General features: G+C 39.5%; 1 protein-coding gene across 4 annotated transcripts in view; it reads left to right on the top strand.

The window, feature by feature from the left end:
- Nucleotides 1-4745, top strand: part of SGMS1 (sphingomyelin synthase 1) — a 278456-nt gene extending 273711 nt beyond the window's left edge. For all 4 annotated transcript variants that reach the window (XM_012659756.1, XM_012659757.1, XM_012659758.1 and 1 more), the window contains 2 exons: nucleotides 2205-2371; nucleotides 3018-4745. In XM_012659756.1, coding sequence (XP_012515210.1) covers nucleotides 2205-2371; nucleotides 3018-3197 — 347 coding nt within the window. In that variant the 3' untranslated portion in view covers nucleotides 3198-4745. The remainder of the gene's footprint in view (nucleotides 1-2204; nucleotides 2372-3017) is intronic.
- The last annotated feature ends 23255 nt before the right edge of the window (nucleotides 4746-28000 follow it).

Genomic DNA, 28000 nt, shown 5'->3' with positions numbered 1-28000 from the left:
GGCAGTTGATATCCCTGTCATTTCACTGTGATGCTGCTTGTTTTATTTTTATTGTGAAAGTACATCCTCAGTCTTTCAAACACATAGTTTGACTTGTGATTATCTTTCAAAGTTTTTTTTAAATGATTTTTGTAAAACCACAGATAAGTCAAAAATTATTTTATTTTCAAATATGAGTTCCATCCTGGAACCAATACGGTGCGGACAGCTCAAAATATCAACAAAGTGTTCGAAAAAGATGTGACTAATGAACACACGGTATATCAATGATTTGAAAAGTTCCATTCTGGTGATTTTTGTCTTAAAAATGAGCCACGTGGGGAACCTGAGACCAAGGTGAATGATAATGAGCTCAAAGCTGTAGTAGAAGCAAATCCATCTCAACGTACGTGTAAATTAACAACAAGGTTCGATGTTACTATGCCAACAATATTAGGCCATTTAAAACAAATTGGCAAGATAAAAAAGCTGGATGGATGGGGACCACATAAATTAAACAAGTGTCAGAAAAAAAAATCATCTTGAAACTTGCCTTTCTTTGCTGTCATGACATAGAGACAAACCATTTCTATAGCGTATTATTACATGTGCTGAAAAATGGATTCTTTTTGACAATTGCAAGCATTCGGCACAATGGTTGGGTAAAGATGAAGTGCCAAAGCACAATCCAAAACGAATATTCATCAAAAAAAGCTAATGATGTCTGTTTAGTGGTCCAGCACTGGTATTATCCACTAAAGCGTCATGCATCCTGGTCAATCGATTACAGCAGATGTCTACTGCAACCAGTGGATGAAACGATGAGGGTGCTTGCGATTAGCAGCCAAGATTGGTCAATAGAGACAGGCCAATCCTCTTACAAGACAATGCTCAACCACATGTCGCACAAACAACACTGTTCAAACTGCAGAGGCTGGACTTAGAAACTCTCTGTCATCTGCTGTATTCACCAGACCGTGCACCAACTGACTATCACGTTTTCCAGACTTTGGACCACTTCTTACAAGGAAAAATATTCAATTCTCGATAAGCTATTCATTCTCCAGACTTCTTCACTGTTGACATAAACAAGCTACCATTAAGATGACAAAACTTTGTTGATAGTTTAGGTACATACTTTGGTTAATCGTACTGCTTCTTGTTTGAGACATAAACTATTGATACAAAATAGGACATTTCATATTTAATGACCTAATTTTTTTTTCCTGCATCCTTTAACAACTAACATAGTGTATAATTTCCTTATTTATTATAATTATTATCTCTTATCTCTCTTCCCTACTAGGAAGGGATCTCCTCAGGAAGGCAGGCTCTTTGCCTGTTTTGTTCATTGATCCAGGTGCTAGAGCTGTGCCTGTCCCAGGCATATAAGATGCTCAGTGAATATTGATTGAATGAATGACTGATTCTTGGACCCTCTGAGAATTCATTAAAAGCCTGAACCTTCCTGCATGATGTGGGAGGGGTAGATCGCATTCAAATGTTTTCCCTAAAATTTCAGACCCTGTCAGTTTCTATTCATTTAGAATGCAAGGCAGAAAGGCCTGCACTAGTAGGGATTTTGGTTTTTCCCTTGGGTGATTTCCTAAATGAGAGTACAGACAAGTGTTTATCTGACACTGTCCTACCTTTGGGGAGCACTTGGACTAGAATTCTCAGGCATTTGGATTCAAAAGAAAACTATTTGTATTTGAGAAGTGGAAATCCCAAAGACTTTCAGATTAGTGTGTACTAATCTTATTTGCAGAACTTGGAAAGCAGATAAGACAGATGTATCATTTATAACTGCTTAATCCTTATGTAAGGGTCTTTGGACTAATAGGTATTGATTTTTGTATAGAGCATTAACCCAGATTAGCCACAAGTAAATTTAAATGTCAATGGACAGTTTTTTTTAAATGGAGCATATTGCATTAACCTATCCTTATTTGATAAGATTCATCTTTTAAACTGTATTTATGATTGTATGACTCATGTAATAACCAAATATGAATTACTATTGCTGGATAATCACTTCATAAAAAGTTGTTTCTATTCTAACCTTGGTTACAGATAAGCAAAAGCCCTTAGATTTGCTAGCCCAAGAGATCTATTTTCAGAGGGAAAGACCAGAGGTAATTGATTCAGAAGCAGTATTAGAGGCCTGGGTAAGTGTCCTTAGTATTACTTCAATAATGGGATATCACAATTCCTTTTCTTTTTAGATTCCCCTCGACGGCTCTGGTGGTATCACTGGATTTGCTGGCTTCTCAGCGTAGTTGGAATCTTCTGTATCCTCTTAGCGCATGACCACTACACTGTGGACGTGGTGGTGGCATATTACATCACCACGAGACTCTTCTGGTGGTATCACACTATGGCCAATCAGCAAGTGAGTTTTGCCCCCTTTGATTTTGGCTTCTGTTGTTCTTGGCTTGGCAGTGCTGGTTTGGGGGCAGAGGGGTAGGGGAGTAGGAGGTACAAAGAATGCGTGGATGTCTTGAGCTTCTCTGTCTAAGGGGTAGTCAACTAAGATTGTGTTGTCTTTTGTGCCATTGATCCTCTTCAGAACCAAGATGAAAAGTATGTTAATGCAATGACATAGGAGATTGCTTCCTTCTAGAACAAGTATCACACTCTCATTGTCCACGGGAAGTGTTTTCTAAGCCTGTGTCCATCCATCCTCTTCTCCCTGCCCTGGGCCCATCACCAGCTTACTGCTTAACAATATTTAATTAAGTTTTTCCATTTTTAGTGCAGAAGAGTAACTGAGAAGCTAACCGAGGTATTTATTGATAGGCAAGAGACAAGTGAGCCCAGTTCTCCCTTCCCTCCCAGAACCGGGGTGGTTTTTCTGCCAAGGTGCAGCCCAGTTTGCAGATGAGTGCAGAGTGCAGAATGGCGCTGTGAGAGAGAAGCTGGGATATGGGGTGGGTGTGGGGCCGGTCTGGGAACCTTTGGGAATTTTAACATGGGAAGTTTTTGAACTTAAAGTCAAAGATTGTGAGAAAAGTTTGTATGTTTCTTTGTTGTCTCAGGTGCTAAAGGAAGCTTCCCAGATGAACCTCCTGGCCAGGGTGTGGTGGTACAGGCCATTTCAGTACTTTGAAAAGAATGTCCAAGGAATTGTACCTCGATCTTACCATTGGCCTTTCCCCTGGCCAGTCGTCCACCTCGGTAGGCAAGTTAAATACAGCCGGCTGGTGAACGACACATAACAGCTGTACCAAGTGGGGGAAAGACGAATTGTCCGAAGTGCTAAGAACTCCATGAGAGAAGATGCCATAAAATAAACACCTCCCTAATCTTATTATCTTTCACTGGTTACCTTGACTTAACCTATTGAGTTACCTGGTCAGCACTGTGATCTTTTTTCTCTCCAAAGGACCTGAGTTGGACAACAATAAAGAAACCTATCATGCACTGTACACATTTCCTGTTCATAAGTTTGGGATTTACATAACCCGCGACCACCATGTTCCTTTGTATATGATGCAGCAGCATAAATGTAAGCTTTTATATCATAAGTTCTGGTCTTTCCAGTCACATCTGGAAATAAAGCGTATTATTTTCTTGGGAAAACATACTTTTCATATCTCTTGCCCCAAAGATTGGGCTGTAAGCCATTTTCTAGCAAATGTCTCTATGAAGGTTTCTAAGTACCTGAATGGGGTTTGATTCTGAAATCTTTCTACCTGTTGCACCGATATTCAAATAAAAATGACAGACACAGAAAGGTTTGGTAACTTTGGATTTTATAAAATCAGTAGAGACAGTGTGTTAAAAAGTGCAAAAAAAAAAAAAAAGATTCTGTTATAAAGTGATTTTCTAAGTATTTCCTAACTTTATTTTTCAAAATGATGTTATGAAACCAAATTTAAAGATTTTTACATGTCAGAAGAGAGTTAAAATTTAAAAATGCGTCTTGGGAGAGAAATTTGTCTATGTTTCTAGTGCCTTTCTTGTCTTGATTGTATGGTCAGTAGGCAATCTTAAATGTTTTTATTTAAAATAAAGTATTCCATGAAAATATAAATGTATGTATACACTACTAAATTTTGCATTTATAGCTAAATTAAATCAGAAGACTGCTTACAGTTTTAAAGTTGCCGTGAATTAAAGAATGGGGATGTTAATTGGAGAGTCAGAGCCTGTTCACATATTGTGAACAGGTAGCAATGACATGTACCACTTAAATTATTTTATCATCTATTTGGTAGTTCAATTTTAACTACTCAATGAAAACAGCCATGAATATCTTTTTTTAAAAGAGAGTTTTGAAAATGATCACTTACCTAAAACTTGAAAGCTATGAATTAGTTATCCATACTCTCATGACAATTTTGTTGATGAACAACAAAAAAGATATCTATTTCTTTAAAATATATTTGTGCAGAAACTGCATGTAACTCTAAGTTTTACTCCTAACATACGTATGTTTGGGGAAGTATTCTATTCTATACTTGCCAATATGGAAAACAAAATAGTTTTTTAAGAATGAAGAAGTATATATATCCATTCTGTATTTTACGTGCAGCAGAATTATCTTCCGTAGGGTTTTTTTGTGTATTCACAAGGTGATATTTGTATTGTAAAACAATAATGGTGAAGGAAATAAAAAGGCTTTTAAAATTTTGTTTGTTTTAAATCTTTGTAAAGTTATTATTCCAGAGAATATACTGATATCTTACAGCTTACCTAGATCATAAATTAAAATGCACTTTTTAATAAAAACTGATACTTAAAATAAATGGCTATTGTTTCTAGTGTGTTCACATTCTTCACAAAAGCCATAAGTGAACTATTAAAGCAAGATAGAAAATGGGTTTCGGAATTTCTTCACTGACTTTGTATGCTCGATGTGAGATTTCAGTAGTTATCTGGGGTTTTTTTTTCCCCCCTTGGGATTCCTTAAAATGTATTTTTATCAGGTCAGCAGTCTGACAATGTTGGTTCTTGGTATGCCCTTGGCCAAAGAATGACCAGTCACCCCGAAAGCAAGGTAGGCACATAATGAGGTTTATTGAGGGGAGAAAGATAGGATTATAGAACAAGAGCAAGATTCATTTAACGCAGATGATGAATGGACCCCTTGTAACAAAAAAGGGCCTTCGTTATGGTCTGGGATGTTGTTTTATAGTGTCTGGATTGGGCCCTCCTCGTGGTTCAGAGTCACCTTCCAACCATTTTGATGGACAGTTCCAAGTTATATGACCCAAGTCTTACTACGCATGCAGATCTCCCGTGAGCCTCTCTGAAAGCCCATTTGGGAGGGTGAACTGCAATGTAGATTTCAGCTAATGATATGATTATTAGCCTTAGGTTGTCCTAGATCACCTTCCAGACCCCATTTGTACCTGTGCTGCTTGGCCCATGGGCTAGAGAATCCTCTGCATTCTTTTGCAATTGACGTGCTAAGTTCTGATTGGCAGATTCATAGGGCATTCCCTCCCTCCAGATGTAGCAATTGCTCGGGTGCCTGCCTTTGTCCCCAGGAGGGGTCGGAGGTCCTTTGCTGTCTACCTAATACCAACCAAGGTGACTCACATATATTAAATAACTTGCAACTGGTAAGTGGTGAAAATCTTATGGGAGTCTAAGTTACCACCCTTCCCCTACCCCCACCAATACTGCGAGCTTTCATAAATTCTTCAGTAAGTGTGCAGTGAGAGAAATCTCTGCCTGTGGTAGTAAGGCTAAGTAGAATGACTCTGACTTTGGACTGAGTAGCAAGAAATTCACACCCTAAGGTGCGAGAGGAGACTTTTGCCAGTACCCTAATTGCTGTATGTTTTCTATCCCAAGCACATACTGAAATTGACCAATTTGATAACTATTATATTCATAAACGTAATAAATGCCACGTAAAATGGGAACACATGCCAATCTTAATTTGACCACCAATGTACAGAAAGTCAACCAGGTTTTGAATTAACTGGGAAACATGCTGCTTGGATGACTGGATATTGATATCTTTTATCTGTTTCTCCTGTGGTAAAGAGACTTGCTTTGAACGAATCAAAACTGTTCACTTGATGTTCTGTTTAGCGGCACCCAAAATACTTTATCTTCTAGTTCAGAATACAAGTCAGAAGGAAGTTAAGTGATCCCTGCCATCAGAAGGACCTTTCACATTTCAAATGACAGTTGATGTAATTGAATGAATATCTACTCATCCATTTGTTACATTTGTCCTCTTCCCCACCCCTTTTTTTGTCTTCCTCTAGTATTGAGCATTTTATGATTCCATTTTATCTCCTGCATACCAAATACACTTTTAAAAAAATTCTTAATGGTTGCCGTAGAGTTTACAATACACATTTTTTTCCTAATCTAAACCTGTCTTTTAAGTGTAATGCAAGTGTTTTATATCAACGTATTCCCAATTCCTCATTTCTGCCCTTATACATTGCTGTCATTCATCTCACCATATGCTGTAATCACATTGTTGGTATTATTACTTTAAACAAACAGCTATCTTTTAGATCAATTAAAAGAGATTTTGTTTGCATTTCATTTATTTCTTCTCTGATGGTCTTGTTTTCCTTATGTAGACCCAAGTTTCTAACCTTCATTTTCATTCTGCCTAAAGAACTTTCCATTTTCTGCAGGGCAGGCTGGCTGGCCTTTTTCTCTCAACACTTCAAATGTTTCACTCCACTTTCTTCTTGCTTACATAGTTTCTCATAAGTCTGTTGTAATTTTAACCTTGTTCCACTACAGGTAATGTGTTCTTTTTCTTTGGCTTCTTTCACAATTTTCTCTTGTTTTTGGTTTTCTGGTAGATTGAATATGAAATTCCTAGATGTAGATTTATTTATTTTATTTTATTTTTTGGTATTTATTTTTGGTGTTCTCAGCTTCCTGGATCTGTGGTTGGATGTCATTAATTTTGGAAAGTTGTCGGCCACTATTCTACTATTTCTTTATTTTCTATTTTTTACTTTTTGATATTTCCATTATGATATGTTACACCTTTTGAAATTGTCCTGCGGTTCTTGGATGTTCTCTTTTTCCCTTCTTTTTTCTTTTAATATTTCAGTTTGGGAGGTTTATATACCTTCAAACTCACTGCTTCCTCTGCCATGTCTGGTCTAGTGATGACCCCATGAAAGGCATTCTTCATTTGTGTTACAGAAATTTCTGTTATAGTGTTTATTATTTTCTTTGGGCTCTTAGAATTTCCCTCTCTGTCTTGCATATTTTCTACTTTTTCCATTAGAGCCCTTAAAATATTAATGATAGTTATTTTAAATTTCCTATCCGCTAATTCCAACAGGGCTGTCATATCTGAGTCTCATTCTGACACTTGCTTTGTGTCTTCAGATTATTTTTTTCATGACTTTCGGCATGCTTTGTGATTTTTTGTCGAAAGATGAACATTGGGAAAGAGGATTGAGGTAAATAGGTCTTTAGTGTGAGGATTTGTTAATCAGTATGTGAGTTGGGCAGCATTTAATGCTTGCCCTAGCTGTAGCGTACTTTTTTGAAACTTCCTTCTTGACTTTGGACTTCCTTAATAGTCCTCAGAGTCTGTGTCTTACATCTCTTTTCATTGCAATCTGCTGTCTTTCTTACTGCAGCTTTATTGGTGTGGTGATTAGGTGTTTGGTAGGGGGAGAGTTCCCTAACCATCTGATTGAATCTCAGTCTTTCTTGTTTAGATTTACCTTTTTTTATTGATACATAATATTTGTACATATTTATGGGGTACATATATTTTGTTATGTCCATCACCTGGAGTATTTATCGTTTATTTGTCTCAGGAACATTTCAAGTCCTCTCTTCTAGCTATTTTGAAATATACATTGTTGTGAACTATAGTCACCCTACTCTGCCATCTAACATTAGAAATTTTTCTATCTAACCGTATGTATGTACGCATTAACCAACTCTCTTTATCCCCCCACCCCAAACCACAGACAATTCCCAGCCTCTGATATCTATCATTTTACTCTCTACCTCTGTGAGATCAACTTGCTTAGCTCCCACATATGAGTGAGAACATGTGATATTTGTCTTAGTGGGCCTGGCTAATTTAACATCCTCTGGTTCTATCCATGTTGCTACAAGTGACATGATGTCATTCTTTTTTATGACAGAGTATTATTACATTGTGTATATATGCCACATTTTCTCTATCCATTTGTCCGTTGATGAATACCTAGGTTGATGCCATATCATAGTGTGAACAGGGCTACAGTAAACTTGGAGGGGGCGGTGTGCAGCTATCCATTTGATATACTATTTCTTTTCCTTTGGATAAATACCCAGGAGTGGGATTGCTGGATCACTTGGTAGCTCGATTTTAGTTTTTTGAAAAATCTCCATCTTGTTTTTCGTAGTGGCTGTACTAATTTACATTCCCACCAAGACCATGTAAGAATTCCGTTTTCTCCACATCCTTGCTAGCATGTGTCATTTTTTGTCTTTTTAATAATAGCTATTCTAATTGATGTGCATTTCCCTGGTGATTAGTGATGTTAAGCATTTTTTTCATACACATGTTGACTATATGTCTTCTTTTGAGAAATGTCTATTCATGTTCATTGCCCATTTTTTAATAAAAATTTTTTTTGCCATTGTTTGAATTTCTTGTATATTTTGGATATTAGTCTCTTGTTGGATGAATAGTTTGCAAATATTTTCTCCCATTCAACAGGTTGTCTCTTCATTCTGTTGATTCTTTCCTTTGCTTTGCAGAAGCTTTTTAGTTTAATATAGTCCCATTGGTCTGTTTTGTTGTCTGTGCTTTTGGGGTCTTAGCCATAAAATCTTTGCCTAGACCCATGTCCTGAAATGTTTTTCCTATATTTTCTTCTAGTATTTTTATAGTTTCATGTCTTATATTTAAATCTTTACTCCATCTTGAGTTTTTGTATATGGTGCGAGAGAGGGGTCCACTTTTATTCTTCTGCATTTAAATAGCCACTGTTCTCAGCACCATTTATTGAAGGTGTCCTTTCCCCAGTTTATGTTCTTGTCGACTGTCAAAATCAGTTGACTGTAAATACGTCTATTTATTTCCAGAAATAAATTCTCTATTCTGTTCCATTGGTTTGTGTCTGTTTTTATACTAATACCATGCTGATTTGGTTAATATTACCTTGTAATATATTAATATTTTGAAGTCAAGTAGTGTGATGCCTCCACCTTTGTTCTTTTTGCTCAGGATTGCTTGGTTATTTGGGCTTTTTTGTTGTTGTTCCATGCAGATTTTAGAATTTTTTTCTCTATTTCTGTGAAAAATTACATTGATATTTTGATAGAAAGTACATTGAATCTATAGATTGCTGTGGGTTGTAGGATCATTTTAGTAATATTAGTTCTTCTGATCTACGAGGATGGAATGGCTTTCCATTTGTTTGTGTCCTCTTGGGTTTCTTTCATCAGTGTTTCATAGTTATCCTCGTAGAGGTCTTTCACTTCTTCGGTTAAATTTATTTTTAGGTTTGTTTTTGGTTTTGTAGCTATTATAAATAGGATTGCCTTCTTGATTTCTTTCTCAGCTAGTTTATTATTGGTGTATAGAAATGCTACTGATTATTGTATGCTGATTTTTATCCTGCAATTTTGCTGAATTTGTTTATGAAATCTTAGAAATTTTTGATGGCATCTTTTATATTTTTCTAGACATAAGTTCATGGTATCTGCAAAGAGGGACAGATGGACTTCTGTTTTCTAATGTGGATGCCTTTTATTTATTTCTCTTGCCTGATTGCTCTGGCTGGGACTCCCAGTACTATGTTGAATAAGAGTGGTGAAAAAAGGCATCCTTGTCTTGTTCCAATACTTAGAGGAAAAGTTTTCAGCTTTTCCCCATTCAATATGATGTTAGCTTTGAGTTTGTCATACATGGCCTTACTACATTGAGATATGTTCCTTCTATGCCTAGTTTGTTGAGAGTTTTTATCATAAAGAGATGTTGGATTTTATCACATGGTTTTTTTGCCTCTTACTATTAAGATAATCATATGGTTTTGGTCTTTTATCCTGTTGATGTGATGTATCATGTTTATTGATTTGTGTATGTTGAACCATACTTGCATTCCTGGTATAAATCCCACCTGATCATGGTGTATTGTCTTTCTGATGTATTATTGAATTCAGTTTGCTAGTATTTTGCTGAGGATTTTTGTGTCTATGTTGATCAGGGATGTTGGCCTGTAGTTTTCTTTTTTTAGAAAGCTTGTCTGGTTTTGGTATCAGGATAATGCTGGCCTCATAGAATGAATTAAAGAGGATTCCCTCCTTTTCAATTTTTTGGAATAGTTTGAGGAGAATTGGTGTTAGTTGTTTGTAAATTTGGTGAAATTTGAGAGTGAAGCCATCTGATCCTGGACTTTGTTGGGAGACTTTTTATTACTGATTCAATCTTATTATTGGTCTGTTCAGATTTTCTATTTCTTTCTGATTCAATATTGGTGGGTTGTATGTGTCTAGGGATGTATCCATTTCCTCTAGGTTTTATAATTTGTTAGAGTATATAGTTCATAATAGTCTCTGATGATCTTTTGTATTTCTATGGTATCAGTTGTAATGTCTCCTTTTTCATTTCTGATTTTATTTATGTGAATCTTTTCTCCTTGTTGGTTAATCTAGCTAGAGGTTTATCAATTTTGTTTATCTTTTCAAAAAACTAACTTTTGAGCCAGGCATGGTGGATCATGCCTGTAATTCTACTTACCACTTTGGGAGGCTGAGGCAGGAGAATCACTTGAGGCCAGGAGTTTGAGACCATCCTGAGCAAGAGTGACATGCAGTCTCTACAAAAAATAGAAAAATTAGCCAGGCGTGGTGGCATGCACCTGTAGTCCCAGCTATTGGGAGGCTGAGGCAGGAGGATCTCTCAAGCCCAGGAGTTGGAGGTTGCAGTGAGCTATGATGACACCAGTGCATTCTATCCTGGGAGAACAGAGCAAGACCCTGTTTCAAAAAACAAACAAACAAACGAAAAACCCCTTTTTGTTCAAAGCAGTCCTTTGAATTGCTTTTTTAGTCTCTGTTTAGTTCTGCTCTGATCTTTATTATTTCTTCTACTAATTTTGTATTTGGTTTGTTCTTTTCTAGTTCATTGAGGTGTATTGTTGATTATTTGAGATCTTTTTATTTTTTGTTGTAGATGTTTATTGTATAAACATCCTTCTCAGCACTGCTTTTGCTGTACAGTATATAGGCTTTGGTATGTTGCGTTTCAATTTTCATTTGTTTCAAGAAATTTTTTTATTTTCTCTTAATTTCTTCCTTGACCCACTAGTCATTCAGGAGCATGTTGTTTAATTTCCAAAGTTCCTCTTGTTATTGATTTCTAGGTCTATTCTCTTGTGATCTGAGAAGATACTTGATATGATTTCAATTTTTTAAAATTTGTTGAGACTGGTTTTTTTGTCCTAATATATGGTTTATTTACTCCTTTTCATTTTTGGTTTCCATTTGTGTGGAATATGTTTCCCATTCCTTCACTTTCATTCTATATGTGTCTTTACAGGTGATATGAGTTTCTTGTAGCTAGCATATAGTTGGGTAATTTGTTTTTAACCATTCACCTAGTCTCTATCTTTTAAGTAGAAAGTTTAATCTGTTTACATTCAAGGTTATTATTGATACATGAGGGCATATTCCTGTTATGTTAGTAATTGATTTCTGGTTGTTTTATCTATCCTTTGTTTCTTTCTCTTATTGTTTATCATGGTGGTTTGGTGGTTTTCTATAGTATTTGAGTCCTTTCTCTTCCTCAATTGTGTATTTGCTCTACCAGTGGGTTTTATACTTTTGTGTGTTTTCATAATGGCAGATAATATCCTTTCACTTCCAAGTGTAGGACACCCTTAAGCATTTCTTGCAGGATGGTGATGAATTCCCTCAGCTTTTGCTTGTCTTGGAAAGACTTTATTTTGCCTTCATTTATGAAGGATGACTTTGCTGGGCATATTAATAGTACCCTTTCCTGACAGGTTTTTTTTTTTTTTTCTTTTAGCACTTTGAATATATCATCCCATTCTCTCCTGGCCTGTAAGGTTTCTGCTGAGAAATCCACTGTTAATCTGATGGAGCTTCCCTTATAAGTGACTAGACACTTTTCTCTTGCTGTTTTTAGAATTCTGTCTTTGACGTTTGACAGTTTTACTACAATGTGCCATGGAGAAGACCTTTTAAATTCTATCTATTTGAGGATTTCTGAGCTTCCTGTTTATGGAAGTCTAAATCTCTTGCTACACTTGGGAAGTTTTCAGCTATTATTTCATTAAATGGGTTTTCTAACCCTTCCTTTTTCTCTTTGCCTTCTGAGGCTCCAGAAATTCGAATATCTGATTGCCTTATGGTGTCCCATATGTCATGTAGGCTTTGTTCATTCTCCATTTTTCTTTTTTTCTTTATTTTTATCTGCCTGGGTTATTTCAAGAGACCTGTTTTCAAGTTCTGAAATTCTTTCTTCTGCTTTATCTTTCTTCTGCTAGTCAGTTGTTGAAGCTTCCAAATATATTTTTTTATTTCATTCAATGCATTTTTAGGTTCCACAATTTCTGTTTGGTTCTTTTTTATGATATTTATCTCTTTGGTAATTTTCCCATTCATATCTTGAATTGTTTTTCTGATTTCTTTGTATTCTTTTTCTGAGTTTTCTTTTTATCTCACTGAGCTTATTTAATATCATTATTTTGAATTCTTTGAGATTTCCTAAGTTTCTTTTCCTTCGGAATCTGTGGCTGAAGAATTATTGTGTTCCTTTGGAGGTGTCATATTTTCTTGCTTTTTGCTATTTCCTGTGACTTTACGTTGCTGTCTGCACATCTGGTATAACAGTTGCTGCTTCTAATTTTTTCAATTTCCTTTCATAGGGAGGACATTTTCCTGAGTATAAATCTGATGCTGGTTGGGTGGGGCACTTTGGCTTTGATTCAGGGTGTATACAGGAGTGTAGTCTCTATATGATTTCTTTGGTTATAAACAGTATATATCAGTAATATCTGTGATTTCTTCAGTGGCTTAGGGTGTGGTTAATGGAGGATGTGGTAAAGTTTTGCTGGAGATAGGGTCAGCCAGTCTTCAGTCTCCAGAGGTGACACCAGCAGGCTGAATGTGACTGTCTTTGGGCCTCAGGATGGCATATACTGGCACCAGTGTTAGTAGGTCCAGGTGGGCTGATTCTTGGGCCTCCAGGTATTTTGCTTGAGTGCTGGCAGTAGTAGTAGTGTGCCAGACGAGTGGGTGGGCCTTCAGGCTCCTGGGCAGTGGGCATGGTGTGGGTAAGGGCGGTAGCAGTGTTGGGACAATTCTCTGGCTCCCAAGTGGTCCGTGCTGGTGTTGGCAGTGGCTACGTCAGGCCGGGTGGGCCAGTGCCCAGGCCCACAGGTGACATGCGCAAGTGGGTGCCAGATGTGAAGGTAGTGGCAGGTTGGGTGGGTTTGTCCTCAGGTCTCTGGGAAGAGTGCTTAAGTGCCAACAGTGGTGGATGGGGCAGGGCAATCCACAGGCCCCCAGACAGTATGCTCAGGCACTTAAGAGGGAAGAGCTAGGCAAGCAGGCATGTCCTCGGGCCCCTCAGTGGTGCATGTGGGTGCTGGCTGTGGTAGGAAGGGGCAGGGTGATCCCCAGTCCCCTGGTGGAATACTTGGGTGGGGGCAGCAGTGACTGTGTTGCGCCCCTGCTCCTGGGGAAGGTGGGGTTTCTTTCAGTGGCAGCAGTTATAACCAGGTGGCTGAGGAGCACGTGCTTCAGCCCCAGGTGCTGGCTATATAAACAGGGTAACCTTTCCTTAGAGCACTTTTAAATTCATAGTGGCCCTGTTCCTGAGGGCAATGGGGTTGGTGCTAGTGGTGGCAGCAGCCCGCAGCAGTGCCCTGCTGCATGTGGGGGATGTCACTGGGGTCCCAGTGATGTGGAGATGCAGGGGCTGCTGAGCCCTTGGGCAGGCTGCAGTCTGTTGCAGTCTAGGCTCTCAGAATGGCTCCTTGCTGTAGCTGCTTAGGACTTGGTATAGGGGTGTGGAATCTGTTGTGAGCTCCCTCACTGGAGCAGTGCCATTGCACAGTCTCCTGGCAGCTCCCTGTGTTAGTCTCGGGGCCCACGTGGGTGAAGGGACTCTCCTGTGGAAAAACTGCAGAAGTCTGCAGTGGGAATGTGGACCACGGGGGCGTCACTCACTCACCCTTTTCCCACATTGAGGAGCCTCTTCAAGACCTCAGCTGATCCCAGCAGAGCAGGCAGCCCTCTCCTTATTTGCTTTAGATGTTTCCTGTCATGTCTCTGTTGAATTCCAGTGTTCTCTCTCAGGTGATCTATTCAAAGTGTGATTATCTATTCACTCTCTTTGTTCTACTTTGTGGAGGCGGCAAGTACCAGGTACCTCTGGTCAGCCATCTTGAAGCCAAGTTGTGAATCTCAGCCTGTTGTTGGGCTGGTTTCTCCAGGCTTGAACTTCACAAGTGTGGTATTAAACCCACCCCTTGCCCATCCCTGACTCTCTTCCCTGACTGGAGCATCCCCAGTCTATTTCTTGAAGCCTTGACCCCTGTTGCCTATGTTTTTTCTCCCTACATCAGATGGGAAAGCTAGAAGGGGCCGGGGCAGGAGGAGCAGCCTCCACAGTCCATTAGTTAGTTTGTGGCCCTGCTGGCTTCCGCTCCATGTGAGCAGATCTTGGCCTGACTCTGGATGCACCTGTCTCTCCAGATGGGGGCATGGTTTTTGGACCTATGACCTCAGTTCTGTGATGGGTCCAAGAAAGGTTGTTTTTCAGCTTGTCTAGCTTTTTCTTATTGTGAGGATGGTAGTGATGACTCCCAAGCTCTTTATATGTAGAAGCTGAAACCAGAAGACTTTGGTGACACAGTTTTCATGGTCAAATAAATGTGGAGACAATAAATAAGCAGTTATTTATAGAGTGTCTCTAATGACTGGATGCACAAGTTCATGTCCTAACAGTTGAAGAACTAAAAACAGCTATCAGTCTGCTTTAATGACTTCCAACTCTCAACACAGATGTCTAGAAGAACACGAGAAAAATTAACACTGGAATGGAGAATGGAGGAGATTCATTCGGGTGTCTTCTAATTAGCATGCATTGGGAACTTCGAGGCCATTCTCTAATTTTCTTAACTGTGAGACTTGTCAGAGCCTTTAATGTGTTACTGTGCACTGTGAACAGCTATTAACTTACACAAGCCAGCTGGGGATAGACTGCTCTATGAAAAATGTACATTCCAGAAATAATTTCATTAGGGAAAAATTAGTATCTCTCATGAGACTTAGTTAAAAATGGAACCCCAAAACACCTTATAATGATGCTGGCTGCCATGAATATATGCTGAAGTGTGGCAGCATTTGTCGAAAAAGGTGAGTTCCATCCTCTGAGTGAGCTTCCTTTGTGGTGGGGTTCAGGCCTCTTGGCACTGCCCGCAGCCAGATGTCCAGGGCTGCCTCTGGCAATGTCAATACTATCTTTACTTCAGAATACGTCATAGTGTTTGGGGGACATTTGAATCTCCAGGTGTCAGTTCTGTCCTTTCCCTTTAGATTGTGAAAAGGCAGAAATGGATCTGCCTTTTAATTGGCATGGAGTATCTGTGGCACAGAGTTAAAATAGGAGTCCACACGCTGAGCTACTGCATTTTTATCAGAAGCCCAGTTGTAACTTTTACTACCTAAATAGAATTTTTTGAAGGAAAGCCTCCATGACCTAAGTCAATTCCCCTAAGATATTCTATGCCGCCACCACCACCACCACCCTCCAATAGGCCAGATTGTCAGCTGTGGCTCTTTTAAAACTCAATGAATAACAACACATCTTTTAAGTTTTAAAAAAAATAAAACTAAACTAAAAAAAAAAAGTCATTGAAGACCATTATAAGAAATTATTTGGTTCTTGTGTTTACTACATACTGTATTATATCACATAGGCAGAGATCTTTCTTAGCCATAGTATTAAGGAGAATTGAATTTCTTCTCTGCAACCAATTGTTTTCTATATCATGGCCATTAAATTTTATACTGATTGTGTTTTTTGTTTTGGTGTTTGGAAATCTGAGTCTAATTTATTGTCCATCTTTGACAACTGTAAGGAACTTTAGGGTATGCATTTGTACCCTTGGTTTTTATCTTTTTTTCTATTTTTTCTTTTGCTCCAATTCTTTCTTTCTTTCTCTTTTTTAATTCTTTCTGTTAGTCTTTGTTTAATAAAAGCTTTTGTGGAAATAAGTTCAGGTCAGCTCTAGACTGATGTATAATTCCTTTCTCAGAAGCTCTCAAGAATTTTGATGATCCGATACCCACTCTCACTGGGCCTCTGTGGATTGTCACTGCATGGGTAATAACAATCTCTTGTGATAATGGGTAGGAACATGGCACTGCTTCCTGGCTCTGTGGTAGCCCAATACACCAGGCTTTTTATGCAAGGTTGATTGATAGTGAGAAGTATAATAGGACATTATTTTGTGGTTTGTGGTTTTACTGTCAATGTGGCAAATTTAAATCTGGTTAGGAGCTTTAAAAAAAAAGAAAAAAAAAAACCCTTTGAGATCACATGATGGAGCCCTAAGGATTGCCCAACTCCCAGCATGACACTTTTACCAGCAGCCTCTGGTGTCCTCTTGTGGCTAACTTTGTAGAGCACTTATAAATACAGTGCTTCACGGGGTTTTGTGGTTGTGGATTGTTCTGCTTTTTTTCTTTTGGAGGGTGGAGGGGTCAAAATCTTTGATTTTTGCTTTCTCAACCCTTGTATTAGTTTGCATTTTAGGCCCTTAGGGATTTTGCAAATTATGATCAGTCGCATCCTCAGATAATAAAGGGATTAAAAATAATCTGACAACAAGGAATGCCCAAGTTTGAAGTTTGCCACAGAACCCTGTGAATTTCAAGGCTAACCATTCATTCCTCCAATCATTTATACATTAATCGTCTCCTGCCTCTCTCTTCACCTCCCTCTATTCATTCAGTAAATGTTTTTGTGCTAGCATTGGGAGCTGGTGATAAACAAAGACAAGGGTGCCTGCCCTCGTAAAAGCTTACAATCTGAGTTATTTGCAAAGGGTAGTAAAGTAAAAATCAATGAGGACTCTACCAAATTCTTTCAATTTTAAGAAAAGAAACTACAAGAAACATACCAGACATATGGAATTATTTCATCCTTAAAAACAAAATTTCTCCTAGGAATGCCCTGGGCTTGCTCTTGAAATTTGACAGCCATGTATATATCTTTAGTATTGGACAAAGAACATCCATGTCCAGACGTTGGAATATCTTCTAGCCATCAAGGAAATAATTAAATGCTTTCACTCTGCTCTGTTTCCAAAACCAGAAAATAGATATTTTGGAAAGACCTTTCTGTTTAAAAAGGTTTGCTGAATAAGCCCTAATTAAACTGGAAATTTTGATCAACCAGAATATCCTATTAATCCAATTTTTAATAGAGATTTTATGAAAGAACTTGAGAGTAAACTAACTGATTAAGCCCAGACAAGGAGGGAGAATTTATAGTGATAAAAGACTAATGAGTTGCTCAGCGTGTCTAGTTCCCCTATTAGACTGTCTGATTTAGGATTGTTTCCCTGCAGTGTCTTGCAGAGTGCTCAGAGCATGTTCTCAAATTTGTTGAATGACTTTTCTTTGGGAGAGTCTTGAGAACCATCCGTAGCATTCCTACTTTTGTTCCAGACTGCAGACAAACCTTCCCCAAAAGGACATGTTAATATCCTGGAAGTTGCATTCTGCATTTGTCTAATATCCATAAAACCCAGCCTTAGACACATAAATGTAAGAATGTCCACACTGAGACCCGTGGCCCGGCCAACCCATAGTCTAACAGCACAGCCCCCAAGGAGAACATGGAGGTGATCCCTGACATAGACCTAAAGTTTCTATGTTCAGCTTCTCTTTGCTATCCACGGATGCCACTCTTCCCCATGTATTAGTTCACTTTTTCAATCTTTTAGTTTCCTTGCCACTAGAACTCTATTGGAGTTTCATTTTCTCTTGATATGTAAATCAGTAAGTCAGGTGTATGGGTCATTCGGACTAAGATTAGCAAAGAATATCTAAAACACCATCTCCATAGACTGATGGCAAATTCCTTTCGGGCAACTTCATGACTATCAAGGCTTCCTGTATATTGGGAAATTTTAGACTAAGAAAATAAGGTTGCCAGAGATTTCTTCCAGCAGTCCTGAACTCCAGGTAGAGGCAGGCCCTTATGATTAGAAATAAGCCTCTAGCAAGAAAAATAGTTTATTTGTCAAAATCTTAGCATTAAAGCAAAGCCCAAACTCCATACCTGTTCCTAAATACCTACTTTCTTTCTTTCTTTTTCTTTTCTTTCTCTTCTCCTCTTCTCTTCTCTTCTCCTCTTCTCTTCTCTTCTTCTCTTCTCATTTCTTTTTTTTTTTTTTTTTATTAGACAGGGTCTCTGGGCTAGAGTGCAGTGCTCACGGCAACCTCCAATTCCTGGGCTCAAGCGATCCTCCTGGCTCAGTCCCAAGTAGCTGGGACTACAGGTGCGCCCCACCACACCAGGTTGATTTTTTAATTTTGCGTAGAGATGGAGTCTCGCTATGTTGCTCAGCCTTCTTTCTTTCTCTCTTTTGACTGCTCTAGTAGTCTGAGAGCAGGGTGGGTACATCCCGAGCTGGCACCTGGGAAAGAATTGCCAGGGACATTGGTAAGTAACAAATACAATTGCTTAGAAGGAACTTAGAACACTAGGAGAAAATGTCAGGTGCCTACAGTCTAGAATGAATGCTTGGCCTATGTTATGGTGTATAATGCTTGGTCAAAGTTAGGTGTACAATATTTTCTATTGTTTCAGTCAATTGCTTTCTTCTCATTCTTTTTTGATGAGGCTTTTTTTTTCTTTTTTGGCTCAGGTGACCCAAAACATTTTTCACTGTGAATAGGAAATAGCAGTGGTTGTTATTTCTTTAGATATTTCAGTCTGCATTATTTTTAGTAAGTACTTCAACCAGGATACTACATTTATTTCACACCTAGGGCTTTGTCCAACTCTTCTCAGATGAGCTTGAGTTTAAGATGGGGCAGTACTTGGAGAGGTGTAGTCACTTCAAGTACAAATAGTCCCCAACATGACCGTGGTTCAACTTACAATGTTTCTACTTTATTATGGTTTGAAAATGATACACACTCAGTAGAAACCATACTTTGACTACCCATACATTCTGTTTTTCAGTATAATAGTCAATGAAGTACATGAGATATTCAACACTTTATTATAAAATAATCCTTGTGTTAGATGATTTTTCCCTACTGTAGGCTAATGTAAGCGTTCTGAATATGTCTAAGTAGGCTAGACTAAGCTATCATGTTCAGTAGGTTAGGTGTATTAAATGCATTTGCAACTTACGATATTTTCTACTTAAGATGGGTTTATCAGGACGTAACCCCATCGTAAGTTGAGGAACATCTGTATAAACCCAGAGTAGTTCCAGAGTAGTGTCTGAAAGGACATGAATCATTCAGGTCATTGCTAGAGCAATCTAACCTCCTAGAGACCTCCTGAACCTGGAAGCTGCTCTAGTTCACACCTTCACAACTAGAAACCCTTCAAGTCAGTGTGACCATCTACCTTTGTGCTGTTTGGGAATGAAAAGGACTCTGCAGGCCATAGTGGATTGTGTAGGTACCTGCTTGTCTGTGGGAATCAAAAAGCTTTGGGGGAGTGGATAAAAGAGAAAATAACAGGGTCAAAAGAGAACTGGAAATAAAACTTTGTGTTCTCTAGTACCTAACACTCACCGTCCAGCACCCTCAGTGGCCACCATTCAATGATTCCTGTCTCCTGGGCTTCAGCTCCAATCCCACTAGCTCACTTCCCTTCAGTGAAGTTTCTACTATCTCATTTTACTCCACTTGCTTTACCACTTATCAACACATCTGCCATCTCATTATCTAGCAATCAATTAATCTTATTTTTGGATGCATTTCAAAGTACATTGAAGATCTCAGTTCACTTCTCTGCAAATTCTTTGGCATGCATATCATCAACTAAAATTCAAAATTTGTTCAGTTTTTTCTTCTTTTGAGGTGAAATTTATAGACAACAAAATATACAAATCTGAAGTGTGTATTTGCTGTTTTGACAAATGCATGCACCTATGTAACCCAAACACCTCTCAGGATATAGAACATTACTATCTCCCCAGAACGTTCCCTCCACCCCTTTCCACTCAGTCCTGGCCAGTTCTCCACTCCCCCACTCCCACAGGTGATACCCACTGAAACTACCCTTCTTTCCTACCATAGATTTTTTCCCACTATGTATTTTATATGTGTATATATCTGTATATATACACATACACACATATACACATACATACTCTTTGTGTGTGGTTTATTTCACTCTGCATAATATTTTTTAGATTCATTGATGTATATTAGTCATTTATTCTTTTTTATTAGGAAGAAGAATTCCACTGAATATATATATATTCCAAAGCATATATATATGTGTATATCTGTGCATGTGTGTGTCTGTGCATGTGTGTGTGCTCACACCCATGTATGTGAGTATGTACATACGTTTTCATTTCTCATGGATAAATACCAGGTATAGGATTGATGGATCATATAGTAGACGTATGTTTAATTTTGTAAGTAACCAGACCTGCTTCTAGGAAATTTTTCTTGCTCTTAAAAAGAGACCCATTGATGAAAATACCCCCTTCCTCTGGGCAAAATTGTGTCTAGATATGGTGCTTAGGACTTCTGCAGCTCTGGAGACAGAGCTGAGACCTAGAGAGGACCTGGGTCCTAACGATATACCTGGACGCTGAAATAACAAACTCCGAGGCTTCCCTCCTTGGACTTTTTGTTTCTTGAGTTAACAACTTTCCTTATTATTTGAGTCAGAGATTCTTTTTTTATTTTACAGAGTAAAATTTTTTTTATCAACTTTCCTGAGGTATTATATATGTACAGAAAAGTACATGCAGACTAATTTTCTGAATATACTTGAGTAACTGGCCTCCAGGTGGAGAAACAGAACATTATCAGCATCAGGGTGGCCCTGAGGAAATGGGGCTGTATCTCACACATCACAAGAATTAGAAATGGAACAATGAAATTAGAGGCTTGGATGGGTTCACTGGTAGATGATTCCACCAAACATTTAGGGAAGAAATGAAACTAATTCTCTACAAAAATGAAATGAGACTTCCCTCACTCTTGCTCACAGTTTCTTTCTTGTCCCTGGCTTCTAGCTCCTCCCAGCCTCCTCTTCCTGCCGTGTTATTGATCCAGGTCTGTCTTCTCATTCTCTCTCCAAATCCTCTCAGCTTGCACGTGCCATTCAGCATGGCAAAAAGCCCTATAATTAGCTAAAATCGTAATCACTGAATTTTCCTCAGGGTGTCTTGGATGCAGGGTGAGGGAAGTTGGGGAGGAGGATCAGCTATAATAAAGTCACCCTGCAAAGTGTGTATTGTCCCACTGAACCAGCTGGAAAACTAAAGAGTCAGAGAATAAGAGAGTCACTTACTAGCCAGATAACTCTGGACACTCAGCTATTTGAATCTTGGGTGTTATTTTATTTGTAAAACGAGTAGAATAATAGTACCTACTTCACAGGGTCATTGTGGGGATTGAGTATGAAGGGCTTACATTACTACGGGGGCAGTAGGTAGCAAGGACCATGTTCTGGTTCATGGGATAACTTCTTTCCAGTTTCCTCCCTAAGTAGGATGGGATTGTTCCCACCAAACACTATCAGCTGAAAGACTGAAATCACTGGTAGCTCAGGAGCCACATGCAGACCCAGATGGGGCCACTTGCTGGGGTTTGAAGGCAGAGCTTCCTGCAGCCTTTAGCTGTCTGGGGAGAGGGGTTAAGGGAGTAACTGGCCCTGTGCAGGGTTTATTGGAAGAAAGCAAACTCTTTTCTAGAAATCAATCAAATCATAAGGACTCCAATGAGAGTAAACTTTGAGTGATTACAAATAAACATGGAGAGAGAATCTACCAAGTCTATTTTTGGCTTTTGGTATAGGACACACTACCCCTGAGCAGACCTCTTGTGGAAAAGTAAAATGTGGTGGTGGGGGTCATAGATGCAATCAGCCAACCGGAGAAGAATAAGAATTCGGAGTGGATCAGAAGAGTGGCAGAGGCTGACCTTAAAGATACTTAAATTAATTTGATATTAACTCAAGCATCAATATTTCCCAAAGTTCATAGCATATAGCTGATGTGATTTTTTTCCCCATGACATTTATAACTTGTACTATTACTTAACGTTTTTCTTTAAATGGCATCATTAAAACATTGCTTTAGCCTAACTCTGTATATTTTATATTTCTAATTCACATCAAAACCAATACATAACAATTAAAGTAAATGTCTACTCTGTACCACCTAAAAACCTGTCACCTTTTGGGAAATACCTTTGTCTATTATCATCTTTACAGGTATTAGATCATTTTCAACCAATCTCAGTAAGTCATCTTCATAAGGTCTTAAGTTAAAGAATCCCTCCAGAATTGTTTTGCAGAGATGGCCAAGGCTTGATTCTCTTAATCCAAACTTACTTCGCTCACACTCTTCCCCACGTCAGAAATGTCAACTCCATTCTGTCAGTTCTTGAGTCCAGAGCTTTAGAATAATTGTTGACTCCTATTTGTCTCTCACATCCTAAACCCCACGGGAAATCCTTCAAAACGTGTCGCTATTGTGATCACTTTGCGTCATCTCCATCTGTAGCTCTCTAGTCTAAGTCGCTTGCTTGGATATTGCAAATGCCCCAAATTACTCTTGCGGCTTCTAACTTTGCCTCTCTGCAGTGTGTGTTGTGCGTAGAATCTAGATGATAGATAATAGAATACATTTTCTAAAAGCCAGATTGGCCCACTGTTCTGCCCCAAAATCATTAATGACTACCATCACATTGGGAGGAAAACTGAAGTCCTTACCTTGCTCACTAAGGCCCTTCCTGGCCTCTGTCCCCTGCATTTCACCTTGTACGTCTTGACCACATACACTTTGCTCCTTCTTTTGCTCTGTCTGCTCGGATCAGCCTGGCCATCTCCTCTTCCTGCAACCTATCAAGCATAGTCTTGTCTGGGGACTTGTGTGCTGCCACTCCTTTTTCTTATTACAGAATGTTTTTTCCCCAGGTGTAAGCATGAGTTTTGTTCTATTACAGCTTTCTCCCCGCTTCCTTCAGTTGTGTATGGAAATATTACTTTATCAGAGAGAACCGATGATGCTATATAAAATATTTTGCTATACAAAACAACTTCCCTACCTCTCATTTTGCTTTAGTCTTCTTCTTAGCACTTATAACCTAACAAATTATAATTTATAATTTAATTTTAGGTTTTGTTTATTTTATTGTTAGGTTTAATTTTATTTTTTGTTTGCGTTTCTCCATTTGCAATAGAAGCACTTTGTTCTGTTTATTACTCTGTCATAGGGGCTTAAAAAAGTGCCGGGCAAATAGTAGGCACTTAGTAAATATATGAATAAATACCAGATTGGATAAATACTACCTGACAATTACAGTCAAGACTCCAGTGCCCAGAAAGCAAAAGCAGTTAGGGAGCACCGCTGCCCCCCAGACCCGCCCCTCCAACTTGCAGTTACAGATATGCCCCATGTCACATGAGTAGTGTTCTTAGCAATCAAGGAACATTCACCAAAGACCTATTATATAAGGTGTTGCAAAGAGATATAGTGAAATAAAAGGAGCTTGGACTCCAGGTGGAATAGGACAACTCCTTGTTTAAAAAAAAAGAATTATTCAAGACTGGAATTAAAAAGGACTGGACAATTCAGTGATGTAGGTGGATAAAATGGTCAGTAAATGCTTCTGAAAATATATGGCCACTGTCTTGGGTCCTGAAGAAGGATGTTCCAGTTATGTCTTGCTACATACATAATAAACTACTACAAACATAGTGGCTTTAAACAACCACCATTTTATTATAGCGCATGGCTTTGTGGGTCAGGAATTTGAGCAGAGCTTGGCTGGGTGACACTTTTGTTCCATGTGGCATTGATAGAGTTCACTCCAGGGTATTCAGCTGGTAGATGGACTGGTTTGGAAGGTCTAAGACTGCTTCTTCATTCACATGTCTGGTACCTTAGTGGGGGTGGCTAGAAGGATGAGTAGAGTTGGGACAGTGACCAAAGCACATATATGCGGTCTCTCCAGCATGACAGCATCAGGATTTCCAGATTTCTCACCTGGTGACTCATGGCTCTAAGGGTGAATTTTCCAGGAAGCATGGCGGCAGCTGCAGGGCCTTCTGTGACCCAGCCTCAAGAGTCACATGGCATCGCTTTCACATTCTCTACTGACAGTCGCAAGCAGTCACAACCTACACGGATTCAAGAGAGAGGACATAGGTCAGATCCCCACCTCTCGATGGATCAGAGACTTTGCAGCTGTGTTTTCAAACTGTCTCGGCAGCGAGGTAAGATTCAGTTAAAAGGGGAGTAGTTGGAATTGTGTTTTGGAAGAGGGTAAGAGTTTGAGCAGACGTGGGAAAGAACAGATACATTCAAGAACGGTAAAGAGACCCGTATGCCTGGAATGAGAGAACGACCAGGAGGGATATCAGAGTCACATAGAAAGGGAAAGGCTTGCTTGGGCTGGTGTGAGTGTGAATATCTGGTTACGGAGTCTAGTCTGTATTCTGTAGACAACGGTCTTCAAACTGTTTTGCTTACATATCCCTAGAAGAGTTTTGAAAAACACATTTTTACGTTGGCATCCAATGTTTCCCCTCCATAATTTAAAAGTAATTGCAAAAGTCAGCAGCCCTCTTCCATGTGGTTATTCATTTTGATAGAGACTTTTCACTTTCTTCCTCCCATACCCTGCAAGATCATGGTGTATTTCTCACTCCAAGTCTGTCCCTGGGGCAGGGAGGATCACACATGGGGAAGATTTTATAGGCCAAGAATGGAATTAGTGCATATCATTTTTGCCTACTTTCCATTGTCCAGATCTTCGTTACATAGCTACCCTAACTTCAGGGAAGGCCAGGAAGGAGGAGGAAACACAGCTTTTGATGAAGAGCTAGCAGTCCTTGCTATAGAACATAAGTAAGGCAAGTAAAGCAATCACCCCGTTTGTTGGCATACAGTAAGCATTCAACATAGCAGCTGCTGCTATGGTTATCACTGTTATTATTATTATTACATATTCAGCCTACAAGCTGTGTTCTATGCACAGACGGATTTACACTCCCTTTTGTGGAGCTTTTAGGCCCCCAAGGTAGATGCATTTTAGACAAAGGAGGCCCTAGAGCCTTGGAGCCCAATTAGTAGCTAATAAACCTCAGCAGGCAACCCTGCAGCTCCAGACAGTGGGAAGAAGACAGAACCTGTGCAGTAACTCCTTAAGCCCAATTCCCACAGGGCTACATGTCTATTTCATGCCTACCTTCAACAATTCGTTGTTGACCAAACACATGTACCACTGCTATCTGCCTCATACCCAACTTCTCCTTTCATGTGTGTCCCACAGTGGACCCTGTTATGGCCTGAAGAAAACTGGAGACTAGCCCTAGGCTGGGAGGCAAATTTTTGTCCCTATAGCTGTTATTCTAAGTGATGTACCAACAATTGAAGAAGCAGCACCATTTTTTTTTTCTGTAGGAATTCTAGGCTTCTGAGCCTCTTGCATGGTGGCATGGGTGGAATGAAGTGGACTTCAGATACCTCTTCAGACATTAAAAGTCTGCTTTTTTCCTCCTGCCTATGATACCTGCTAATCTGAGCCCAAAGGGGTTAGAATAACAAACTTTCCCCCTAGGCACCCCAGTAACTTCCATGTGGATTCAAATAGGAGCTATACTGCCAGAAATTGATTTTTGGTTTTGCCTAGAAAAGACACCAGGGAAAATGTAAACATGGTCTTATTTGCTTCCCCAAACTACCAAGGTGACTGTGTGCAATCAACTTCCTCCATCTAGTTGCAATCTCTCTAGAAAAGTGGGGGCAGCTCCTCTCCCAGAGTTTAACTCATTCATCCAAAATGGTCTTAACTTATATCTCTGTGCTGATTTGTCCTGTAAAGTCACCTCTTAGTGATGTGTAGTTGGTAGGGTAGGGAATGAATTGAATATTTTCCAAATCAACTAGAAGCAGATCTGTCTAAGAAAATGAATGACTGTTTCCCAGAATGGGTTTGTGCAGGGTGCAAAATGACGAGCTTTAGGTGTGACCTTCCAAGGATGGTGCAGGAGTGTGTCTATCAGCAGGCTCGCCAGAGTTGCGTCCTGCCCAGTGCATGAGTCAGCGTGCAAGTGGTTAAGTTGGCTGGTGAGCCTTGGCTTCCCTGGTTAGAGCATCCAGCTTCCAAGAGTTAACCTGCAGCACTGCTCAGAGGAGCAGGGGCAGAGGATATCAAAGCATCCCGGCACTCTGGTTTGCAGGGGAATGACATGCGGTTTCGAACAGCAGCTGCCGCAGCAGGTCTGGGTATGTAGCTTTGCTTTGATTGATAGTGTTTTGTTTTCTCCCGAGAGAACAAAGCGATGGTTGTTCATGTTTGCAAACAAGATCCCTTGGACATTGAGAAGGAACAGATGTTTATTAGCCTGCTGTTTGTCATGAAAATAAGTAATAGGGGTGCAGGGAGTGGGGGAGCAGATTCTTCATACTCATTTATGTTTCTGATTGCAATGGCAGATTTTCTTTAATTCTATCTGAATTCCAGTGCTGTGTGGTCAGGTCATTTGAATGTCATGGTCACAGTTGAATTAAAAAAATGATCTTTTTCCTATTCTTTCTGTGAATCTTCATATTTACATTCAGAGATACGGATTTGGTTTAAAGAATTATTTGCTGAATTTCTGAAGCCAAGTGGCATGAATCCATCTTCTTACCACATTTTGGAAGGCAAGATTCAAATCCTTAGACTTAGCAAACTTCTCCAAATTTACCATATGCCTGAGTAAGAGAAGCATCATCTTGGGATATGGCCTTTTTCTTTCTTACAACCTGACAACTTCGGTGTCGAGACTATGCAGCGTGACCGGAAATAACCTTCAGAATCTCAGCTCTTTTAAATGACTCTCCTGGATTAAATCACCTGGGCCTTTGCCACACTTTGGGTGTCTTCTCTGTTCTATCAATTAAAAATATCCGAGACACAGAGTAGACTAGAACTACCCCCAAAGACTTCAATGTGATGGAATTTCCAGGGATATAGGGACTTAAGTAAAGTTTGTCTGGATCTCATTCTATCTCCATTCTGGCACGCAGTATCAGCCACCAACCGACCACAGGACATCAGTGACTTTTTTCCAGTTAGCACCCGATGCAGATTTAAAATATCGGATGTTGCTTGTCAGGCTTAGATCCTACTTAACAAGTTACTGCTTTCCAGTACAGTGATCAAAACTGGTCTTAAAATGTCTTGAAATCATCTAGAATATTTCCTCCTCAGTGCTGAGAGCGTCTCTTAAATTAGCTTGAATTTCCAACCAGTGGGTGACTCCTTTGGTAAATAAGTTCTTTGGAAAAATGCAAACGGTACCTTAAAACCTGAGCAAGCTACTAGTCATTAGTGCTGTTTTATAAATCAGTTTAATGCCTCTTTAAAATCACTCTCCCTGAGGTCATGGAGGTTCGCCAAAGTGAAGAAAAGGTGATGAGAACAAGGACTTGGGAGCCCAGGCTCTGCAGGCTGGAGGCTGGCAGGCAAAAGAAACCTGCTGCCGCAACACTGACCAGTTCAGAAATACTGAGTCCTGGGAAGAGGGCAACGGGGAGTGAGAGCAGGATCTGGAAAGCATCGTTCATGGTGGTAGATAGAGGTGAAGGCGCCGGAAGACTTCCAAGGGTGCCTGGGCCCAGTTAGCATCCGAGGGAATCAGTGTCCAGATTCTCAGCTTCCATTTGAACTCCTTTCCAAACACTGAGTGCTCCTGCTTCAGAACATAAAGGCGAACGTCTCACGCATTTGGAATCTCACCATGGGGCATTGTCCCAAGGTGTAGAGAAATCTGGCATCACACAAAGGGCTAATTGCGGTATACATTGCCCCAGAGGGAGAGCCCAGTAAG

Source organism: Propithecus coquereli, unplaced genomic scaffold (genome assembly GCF_000956105.1).
Source record: "Propithecus coquereli isolate 6110/MARCELLA unplaced genomic scaffold, Pcoq_1.0 Scaffold63, whole genome shotgun sequence".
Taxonomy (NCBI): Eukaryota; Metazoa; Chordata; class Mammalia; order Primates; family Indriidae; genus Propithecus; species Propithecus coquereli.
This window is presented reverse-complemented; position numbering and strand designations above follow the sequence as displayed.